Source organism: Tamandua tetradactyla, chromosome X (genome assembly GCF_023851605.1).
Source record: "Tamandua tetradactyla isolate mTamTet1 chromosome X, mTamTet1.pri, whole genome shotgun sequence".
Lineage (NCBI taxonomy): Eukaryota > Metazoa > Chordata > Mammalia > Pilosa > Myrmecophagidae > Tamandua > Tamandua tetradactyla.
Window position 1 is genome coordinate 2,023,982 of NC_135353.1, and position 11,121 is coordinate 2,035,102.

Sequence of the window (11,121 nt, forward strand, 5' to 3'; positions counted from 1 at the left end):
TATGCTATAATCTAGTCCACAGGAATCTTTTTTTTTTATTAATTAAAAAAAAATTAACTAACACAACATTTAGAAATCATTACATTCTACATATGCAATCAGTAATTCTTAATATCATCACATAGATGTATGATCATCATTTCTTAGTACATTTGCATCAATTTAGAAAAAGAAATAGCAAGACAACAGAAAAAGAAATAAAATGATAATATAGAGAAAAAATAAAAATAAAAAATACAAAAAATAAATAAAAAAACAAACAAACAAAAAAAAACTATAGCTCAGATGCAGCTTCATTCAGTGTTTTAACATAATTACATTACAATTAGGTAGTATTGTGCTGTCCATTTTTGAGTTTTTGTATCCAGTCCTGTTGCGCAGTCTGTATCCCTTCAGGTCCAATTACCCATTATCTTACCCTATTTCTAACTCCTGATGGTCTCTGTTACCAATGACATATTCCAAGTTTATTCTCTAATGTCGGTTCACATCAGTGGGACCACAGAGTATTTGTCCTTTAGTTTTTGGCTAGTCTCACTCAGCATAATGTTCTCTAGGTCCCACAGGAATCTTTTTTGTTCCATCTTTTTAAAAAATATTTTTATTGAGATACCTTCATGTACCATTACAGTCCATTCAAGTTATATAATCAACAGTTTACAATGTCATCACATAGTTGTGTATTCATCAACATAATCAATTTTTTTTTTTTTTTTGGTATGGGCAGGCACAGGGAATTGAACCCGAGTCTCTGGCATGGCAGGCGAGAACATCACCATAATCATTTTTAGAACATTTGCATCACTCCATAAAAATAAATAAAGAAAAAAAAAAGAAATATAGAAAAAAAATGAACCCCCCCCACAAAATAAAATACCCCTTTCCTGCCAAGTGACCACTAGTATTGCAATCTACCCTTTTTTTTTTTTACCCCTTATCCTCCTCCCATTTATTTATGTCCTTATTTTTTAGTCATCTGTCTATAGTTGGGATAAAGGGAGCTTCAGCCATAAGGTTTTCACAATCCCATGGTCACACTGTAAAAGCTATAGAGTTATACAAAAAAGACTACTGGAATACAGTTCAACAGTTTCAGGCACTTCCCTCTGGCCACTCCAATACACCATAAACTAAGAAGGGATATCTATATAATGCATAAGAATAACCTCCAGGATAATTGCTCGACTGTTTGAAATCTCTTAGCCATTGGAACTTTTTGTCTCATTTCTCTCTTCTCCCTTTTGGTCAAGGCTTTCTCAGTCCCATGATGCCTGGTCCTGGCTCATTCCTGGGAGTCATGTCCCATGTTTCCAGAGAGATTTACACCCCTGGGAGTCATAGTGGGGAGGGCAATGAGTTCACCTGCCAAGTTGGGTTTAGAGAGAAAAGCTACATCTGAGCAACAAAATAGGTTCTCTAGGGGTGACACTTAGGCATAGTTTTAAATAGACTTAGCTTCTCCTCTGGAGGAATAAGTTTCATAGGGGTGAGCTCCAAGATTGAGGGCTCAGCCTATTAAATTGGTTGTCCCCAATGCTTGTGAGAATATCAGGAATTCCCTAAGTGGGGAAGTTTAATAATTCCTCCTTTCTCCCCAGTCCCCCAAGGGGGACTTGCAAATACTTGTTTGTTCTCTGCCCAAATAATTCTGAGATGTATCGGGGCATCACACTGACCTATACAAACCAACAAGATCTCACTCCATGTTCAAGATTCCATGTAATTACGGTATACAAATAAACTAACCATACAAGTTAAATTTGATATTGTATCAAATATAAATTTTGCACCAAATAAACATCTCTTCCTTTGGTCTCAAACAGAAGTTGAAATTTTAAAATATAGACCATATCATCCTTTACCCTGTATTCTGGTTTACCTTAGCACTATCCAGATCAGCTTCATTCATATCTATAGTTGAAGTCTGACCACTTTTTCAACTTTTTAAAGTTACTGTATGGGGTAAAGTTGACTTTCATAGTTTCAGAGTTCGAACTCTGAGTCTTAGGTGTCACACAAGTACCCAAAGCTCCAGGAAAACAACCAGATTATACACAAATAGTTCAGCATCTCAGAATTTAGAAATGACAGTTACCATTGTGGAACAGATGTGAATGCTTTAAGAGTTTACAATCTAGGAACCTTTACAATAGGGCTTAACCTGGTAGTCTATGCTCTCAATTTCAATCTGAGTTTGTATCTTATGGTTAGTCCACATGAGTGCAGTATGATATTTGTCTTTTTGTTTCTGACATTTCATTCAACATACTGTCCTCAAGGTTCATTTACCTAGTTGCATACCCCACAACTTCACTCCTTCTAGCATTTGCTCAGTAGTCCATTGTATATATATACCCCAGTCCCCCCTTCCATTCCTGAATCGATGCTCTCTTAGGCCACATCTATCTATAAACACCAGTGTGCAAATGTCCATTTGTGTCTCCATTCTCAGTTCCTCCAAATATACACCTAGCAACGGGATTACAGGACCATACGGCAACCCTACCCCTAGCCTCCTGTGGAATCACATTGCCCTCCAGAGGGGCTGCACCACTCCGCTTTCCTACCAACAGTGAATAGGTACATCTCTCTCTCCACATTTTCTCCAGCAATTATATCTCTGTTCATTTTTAAACAGTTTTATTCACACATCAACCCAACCTAAGTAAAAAGTCAATGGTTCCTGGTATAATCACATGGCCATGCCTTTATCATCACAATCTATATGAGGACATTTCCTTTTGGCATATTGCCTTTGAACATTGAGTGAAATTATATTACGTTACTGTTAACTACAAACCCTAGTAAAATTGATTGTATTTTTTCCTGTATACCATCCCATTTTCAGCACCTTGCAATGTTGATACTCATTTGTTCTCCCTCATACAAATACATTATTATATTTGTACATTTAATCACCATCATTGTCCATTCTAGGCATCGCTAAGTTATACCATTGCAGTCTTTATCTTTCCTTCCGGTGTCATACATGTCCCTAGCCTTACTCTTTCACCCATACTCACTCAGCTTCATTCAGTGTACTTAGATTATTGTGCTACCATCAGATAGTATTGTGCTATCCATTTCTGGATCTTTAAATCAGTCCTGCTCTGTAGGCATCTTGATTGCCTTTCTCTTCCTTAAGACACCCTGTTGGTCCCTTATATTAATGACATTATGCCAATAGGACCTAATGAGCAAGAAGTAGCAACTACTCTAGACTTACTGGTAAGGCCTTTGTGTCAGGAGGTGAGAGAGAAATTTAAAAATCCAGTAAAAACTTCCACATCAGTGAAATTTTTAGGCATCCAGTAGTATGGGGCATGTTGAGCATCTGGCTCCTACTACAACCAAGAAAGAGGCACGATGCTTAGTTTGGCCTCTCTGGATTTTGGAGGCAATATATTTCTCATTTGGGTACACTACTCTGGCCCATTTACTGAGTGATCAGAAAAGCTGCTAGTTTTGAGTGGGGTTTGGAACAAGAGGTTCTGCGACATGTCCAGGCTGCTGTACAAGCTGCTCTGCCACTTGGGCCATATGATCCAGCAGATCCAATGGTGCTAGAAGTGTCAGTGGAAAATAGTGATGCTGTCTGGAGCCTTTAGCAGGCCCTTAGAATTTTGGAGTAAAGTCTTCCCATCTGCTGCAGATAACTACTCTCCTTTTGAGAAACAGCTATTAGCCTGCTATTGGGCCTTTACAGTAGAGGCTGAACACTTAACCATGGGCCAAGTTACCATAAGACCTGCGTTGCTTATCACGAACTTGGTGTTGTCTGATCTGCCAAGCCATAAAGTTGGGCATGCACAGCAACACTCCAACATAAAATAGAAGTGGTAAATATGAGATAGGGCTCAAATAGGCCTTAAAGGCACCAATAAATTACATGAAGAAGTGACCCAAACACCCATGGCCTCATACTCCTTCTTGTGCTCCAGCCTGCAACTATGGCTTCTTGGGGAGTTTTCTATGACCAGCTGAGGATAAGAACACTAGGCCTAATTTACAGATGGTTCTGCATGATATACAGGTACCACCCAAAAGTGGATAGCAGCAGTACTACGTTCCCTTTCTGGGACATTCCTGAAGGACAGTGGTGAGGAGAAATTCTCCTACTGGGTGGAGCTTTGAGCAGTGCACTTGGTTGTTCATTTTACTTGGAGAAATGACCAGAGGTGCATGTGTATACTGACTGACTCATGGGCTGTTGCTAATGGTTTGACTGAATGATCAGGGACTCGGGAGGAGTCAGATTGGAAAACTGGTGACAAAAAGGTCTGGGAAAGAGGTATGTGGATAAACCTGAGTAGGCAAAAAACATGAAGATATTTGCGTCCCATATGAAAGCACAACAGAAGGTGACTTCAGTAGAGGATTTTAATAATCGAGTAAGATTATTTTTCCCTAGCTACTCCTGTCTACAGCCACTACCGTGTGCCCAATAATACCTATTTAGCTAGATGTGTCTGAAAGGAGCCAACATGAAAATACCCATTGACATGTATTTGAAAACAGATGAGAGTCTGAGTGGGAGGGATGGGGAAAAACCCACATATGAATGTCATCTTAGACCTCAGATGAGATGACACATCTTTGGTGATACATGTTCTCCACCCTTCTTGAGTAACTTTGTTCTTAATATTTACTCTACAGGAAAATAGAGTGGTATTGTGGAAAAAGTGCTGGAGTGAAATGATCCTGGGTCCTTTTCCCTACTTTGCCACCAAGGAGCATCATTTGCCCTGAGGGTCAGCCCCTTTGTTTCTAAAAGGGGAGTGCAAAGACAGTTTGAACAAGATTATTTCATGTATCTACCATAATGGTAATGGCAGGACACGGGGTGGGTATGGAGTGGGGCTAGCAGAGCAGTGCATCAGTAAAACGCTTTGCTTCAAAAGAATGTACACCAAACACTAAAGTGTAATGAAAAGGAGACATATCAAAGCAGGTCCAGCTTGGAAGTGGGAGGACAGAAATCTGGGCGGAGAGTCAAGTGAGCCAATACCCTGAGCAGAAGCCAAGCCACCCTACTGAAAAAAGACACGTGGCTTTAGAGGCAGCTACAAGGCAGTCCATCAACAGAAAACTCACTGGATGAACTCCAGTATTTGGGGAAGGTAATTTGGAAGGGGCAGTTAAATGTAGGTATTACAGAATAAGCACACTTGGACAAGGAGAACAGCATTTGGGGAAGAAACGGAAACTAAAGTAAATCATGTCGTTAATTTGTAAAGTAACGAGATTCGGCGTTAAGAGCATCTCAATATGAGCCTCCAAAGTGCAGCAGAGAATGTGATCATACTATTATGAAACCTATGGTGCTTTGGGTAATGCTGTGGTTGAGGGAGAGAGTGCTCACTATGCTTGGGTACAATGTTAACTGAGAGGCAATAACACACGATGTAAAAACTTTACTTAGGCCTATCTTAAGACGGACCAACGAACTGGCAAGAGCCACTGGAAGAGGGAGACCAAAGCAAGAAGGAGATGGGGGGTGGTGGAGGGAGAAGAGGGGTTCTAATACCTGAGACTAAGCCAATTAGGCTGGTAGGGACTACCATATTCAGGGAAGCACAGTCACTCAAAGCCTAAGGCAGTCTTGGCAGTAACCAATCTACGACTAACCAGAGGCTGGCCTGTGAACACATCACACTGGGGCCATCAACAGGCCTCTGTCTTTAGGGGTGACGGTAGAGATGATGATTTCTCAACTCATCCAGGGCCTAGCCCCGTGAAAACAATGTGCCTGTCAGTAAATGTGGGCCCTTTTTGGCCACTTGAATGACTATCTTTCTACATTTTTAGAAAAGAGAGAAGTTGAGGGCCCTGTTACTCATACCCTTTCCCTCTACTACCCAGGGTTCTCCCTCCCAGACTGCCTGTGAGCCACCTTTGTGACATCACATGACAAATAAAGGGGATGATGATTTAAACAGCTGGTTGCCTAACTACTGAGGCTCTAGAATTTTGTGGGCACTATTTATTGGGCATCTCTGTGCTCAGAGAAGGCATTTTTTACTTGACACAAAGGTGGTATGGTCTTGCGTAAAAAATGCTCCTGATGCTAATCTAGCTCCATGGCTAGTCAGGGTAACGAAGAGAGATATAAATTCAAGCTGGTCCCATCCATTGGTGAAGAACCAGAAGGGGCCCCATCTACTTTTTCAGCTAGCCTGAATGTGGATTCCAGAGAGTTCCTGGACCAGCACAATGACCAAGCTGCAAGTCAAGGTCCAGGCTCCTCAGAGAACCTAGAATCACAGGACCAAAACCAAAGCACAAAAAATGTGGAAAAAGGCAACGATGTTCTTAGGCTCCCCTTCCCAAGAAAGCTTTGGATGATAGCAGAGAATGACAAGTTCAAGTCTGTGCGCTGGAATGACAGTGGAGACACTGTGATCATCGAGGTAGATCTTTTTGAGAGGGAAATTCTCCACCGGAGAGGCATGGAGAGATTTTTTGAAACAGACAGCTTGAAGACTTTTATTCAACAACTTAACCTCTATGGATTCAGCAAAATATGCCAAACTGACTCTTCTGATCACTCTCCAGGGAAAAAAAGAATGATGGTAAAGTAGAAATTACTTCTGTTATCCATTTTATCTGTTATTTGAGTATCTTCATAGACTATCAAGATGAATGATATATTAGAAGAGTTTACATTTCTATGGGTGATACTTTTTTTTAACATGAGACATTATGGAAAGATGAAACTGTAGATTTCAAAAGTATAGATTTGATATTAAACTACAACCTCCTTAGAGATAATCTGCAGATATGACTTAAATCTCCAAAAGGCCAGTTAATATATACATACATATGTATTATACATACATACATATATATAAACTCCTTAGTCTATGAATATATTTATCTTGAGTGAGCTCATGATTTAGGACATAATGAAATACTTACCAGCAATTTTAGAACAAAAAATCTTTTTTCCATAGCAAAATGAAAGTGTTATGATTTGGGTTAAAAAAAAAAGGGAATAAATATTTTTATCCAAAAACAAATAAAATGTTTAATTTTGTTTCAGATTTACTGCAACTCCAATTTTAAGAGAGATAATGTTCTGCTCCTTGAAAATATTCAGAGAAAAGTTAGCTTCAAAAATAACGCTCCGCCAGAGACCTCTGCATCGACTCCAAAGGGAAAGAAGCAGGACACTACAAAACCCTCCCAGGGAATCCAGAATTCCATGAACGAAACCATCCAAAATTCCCAGAAGAAACCACCAAATGTTCAGGGACCCAGTGGCTCCCTGGACTTCATGTTTTCTCGTACCTGGTCTTTGAGCGGTGTAGCTGGGCCTCCCATAAAGAATTGTCCCCCTCATCAGCCAAATGTCCCAAACAGGGAGGGCACCTCCCAGCATGCTAAGCCTGCACCTACGGCTACTGCCGAACCCACAGGTGCAGGGGCACCACCCATGGGCCACACAGTTTACCCAGATGGTGCGTCCGTAATGCTTCTGTACAACACGTGTTACTCGATCCTGCTGGCTGCCCTTTCAGTCATGTCTACAAATGAGCCTTGTGACGAGCAGCAGGAGAGTCCCTCCGAGTCACTCTGTGAACAATTCAAGGACAAACCAGCTCCATAAACTCACAGGCTGCTGGTGACTGAAAAGGATCACCATTTTATACCGATGAATCTATTTTCGGTTTAATAAACAAAACCCCAGGAGGGTAAATAAACAATCTAATGAGAATCACCAGTCTGTGTTGTTCCTCATGCTCTATACACAACTCAACAGAAGCCTGATAGAAAAATCCTTTCCCAAGACAGGTTTTGGTCCCTGTTGTACTCTTTGGTTTCCAGAAGGAGCATTTTCACATACTCAGCAAACGATTTTGCTAGGGAGTACTGAGGGCAAGCCAGGAAGATCTGATTCCATGAGTCTTGCCTGGGGTGCTCAGGAGACAGACCACTTTGCTGCCAACCTTGGGGATATCACTTTACAGGTATCACATTATTAATACATCTTGAAACAGCAGTTTCTTTTCCTCATGGGTATCCCTAATGTTGTGAGGAAGTTTCTGACTAGCAGCTGAATGTCCGTAGCCAAGATTCAAGGGGCTTCGGGGAGGCAGTTATAATACCCTGGTTAGGAGGATGGGCTCTGGAGTCAGACAGTTGGATATAAACCCAGCACTGCCCCTTAGTGGCTATTCAGTCTTGGGTAAGGTTCTGTCTCTCTGAGGTCCATGTCTTTTCTCACTTGGATTATTCCTAGATCTCTCTGAACTTCAGTTCCTTGGGTGCAAAACGGCCACAACATGAGTTCCTGTTTCATATATACTGTAAGTGGCAAGTGTAACAATCCAGGAAGTGTTCAGCCCGGTGCCCACTGCGCTGACAGCACTAAACACACATTACCCTAATTGTTTCCTCCAGAAGCCATCTTCCCACATGGCTTCTCTAACACCAGGTGTCTTTCTCGGAGCAGGGCTCAGTAGCCTGTCAAAGAACCTCTTCCTCTGCACACTCCTTCAAAGTGTCTCCCAGGCTTCCCACCTCAGCTCTTTTCTCCCTCTGTGCCACTGTGTCTTGGATCTCTTTAAAAATCTCAAGCAATCCAGGGACCTTTCCCTAGGAAACTGTACACACATGTACGTGTGCATGCACACACACACACACACACACAGACACAAATTTTGCAGACCACATCAGGGGCCTCCCAGCTCTCCTTGGCCCAGAATAAGAGCCCCTTTTCCACCCATGCATGTGCCCTGTCTGACCTCATACTCTCCTCTGGCATCAATGACTTCTAAACTGCCCAGCAGACCTCTCTCATGTGCCCAGACCTTTCTCCTGAGCTCCAGACACGAAGATGCAACTGTCCACTAGGCACCTTCACTTGGATGCCCCATGGACTCATCAAACTCAACATTCTTCAAACTGAACATGTCTTCCTCCAACCTGCTCCCAGTCAAGGGTTCCCTATCTCGAATGAGAAGCACACCCTCAGGCATCCTGCCCCCAAGGCATAAGCCTGGGAGCTGTCCTAACTCCTCCACCCTGGATGCCCAGGGTGCCCCCATCAGCCTGAAACTTTCCCTTTCCCACCTTGTAAATCTTTCTTCTTCACCTTCACTGCTGCGACTTTACTGAAGTCCATGTGCTGCAACTTTACTGAAGTCCATGTCTTTTCTCACCTGAATTATTTTCAAGTCTCCTCACTCCCTGTGACTGGTTTTTCTCTTCAGTGGATCCTCACCACTGCCCACCAAATAAGCTGGCTAGGACTCACATCTGATAGTCCACTTCCCTGCTTTAAACCCATCAAGGGTGGCCCAGTACATTCACAGGAGTCCAAAGGACCTTCAGCATCTACCTCCTGCTACTTCTCCAGCCTCTGACCTGGCCACTCCTTCCCCTGGCCCCACACCCCTGCTTTAGCCACATTGCCCTAGCTGTATATTCTGCAAGCATTAGGTTCTCACTTGCCTTGGGACCCAGACATACACTTTCTCCCTTTGTCCTGGCTGAGTTACCTTATCTTTCAGGATTCTATTCAGAAGTCCTCTCTTCCAGGAAGCTTTCCTGGACTCCCTCAGCTGGTTTTAGTGCCCAGCCCTATGCTCACAGAGCAATGTGTGCCTCTACCAATTAGAGGGCTGCTCATAAGGTTGTATATCTGTCTCCTCTAGATGGGAGCTACCTGAGAGAAGTATCTGTATCTGAATCTCCAACACCAAACAAGCCTGTCTGTCGAATGGTTCAAATAAATGAAAGCATGAATGAAAGAGCAAGAGAGAACAGGCAATAAGACTCCCCTGGATAACTTGTGAGGTGCCTTAATAGATAAGAAGAAATAATATGCTCCAGATGATTCACTAGAGCATGGCATGTTTCACAGCTGGAGGCCTTTACTCTTCTTCCTGATACAATAACAGCTTTACTAATTTTTTTTAAGTTTACATTGTTTTGATTATAAAAGGGACATGCACTCACTATAGAAATTTTAAACAATATAGAGCAGTATGGAAAGGGACTCTCATCTGGTATCCCCATTTCCAGAGATCACCCTTAAAGGTTCAGTGTATATCCTCCCAGACTGCTGCTTACACATATACAAAAAAATATATGTATGATCAAATGTATCATATACATGCTGCTTTCTGAAGCATGATTTTTCTATTTACCAGAATGTCAACCAGATTCTTTCATGACTGCACACCTTCATCTATCTTATTTTTCACTATGTGTCTAGTATCCCATTGCTGGTTGTCCCATAATTTATGTAGCTGTTCCTCTATTATTGGAATGTCCAGCTGCTTCCCATTTTCTGCCTATATAAACAATGTTAGCACAAGCATTTGTTGTATGAAGACATGTTCAGGAGGATGCCTTGACCATGTGGTGTGCACTTCTAAAATTCAGAAACATGCTCTCAGATTGCCTTTCACAAAGCCTTCCCCCCAGGTCAGCATCACTAACTATGGGCACCAGTGATTTTTCCTAATACACTTGTAGGCCCTGAACATCATCACTATGCTTAATCTTTGGGAACCTGATGGGTGAGAAAGGGCTGCTTGCTGAAGTTTCCACTGGATTTGAATGATCCCCACCTGGCCTGGCCAGGACATTTCTATTTCTACTACTGGGATATGTGACTAGACTGGAGGTTTGCCTAGTTTCCACCATCCAATTTCTTGGCCAACCCTTTTCTCAATGCCACAAAAACACGAGGATCAAATCTGGAGTGTGTGAGTGGACTCTCTAGTGAGAACTGATGTAACTGTAAAGGCAAGAAGTGGGGGGCTAAGTCCCCTCCTGCTTTGTGCTGCAGAGAGTACCTGCTTTGTGGTCTGAGGAGGAACCACTTTTCCACCGGTCTCAGCTTCTTTACCTGCATGATGACAAGAGGAATGATAAGAAAAGATCATTAAGTACAGACAGTGATGTGGTCTAATGGTACCAGAAAGGTGTTCTATTCAGCAGGGCATGCAAACCGGGAAGAGGGAGGGGGGCGTGGCTGATGGGAGGATCATCTGATGGGAAACATACATGGTCACCTCTCTCACAGCTCTGCTAATCAGGACAACGTGGGTCAAGAATCCATGATGCACCAGCCAGCAGTACAGAAAATCATCTTGTGTCACTGGATGC

The 11,121-nt window shown here is 42.3% G+C and overlaps 1 protein-coding gene across 1 annotated transcript; it reads left to right on the top strand.

Moving 5' to 3' along the window:
- Positions 1–5,973: 5,973 nt before the first annotated feature.
- On the top strand, positions 5,974–7,716 carry LOC143670177 (heat shock transcription factor, X-linked member 3-like). Its single transcript, XM_077144817.1, has 2 exons — positions 5,974–6,572; positions 7,043–7,716. The coding sequence occupies exons 1-2, from the start codon at positions 6,081–6,083 to the stop codon at positions 7,607–7,609; spliced, it is 1,059 nt and encodes a 352-aa protein (XP_077000932.1). The 5' UTR covers positions 5,974–6,080; the 3' UTR covers positions 7,610–7,716.
- Positions 7,717–11,121: the final 3,405 nt, after the last annotated feature.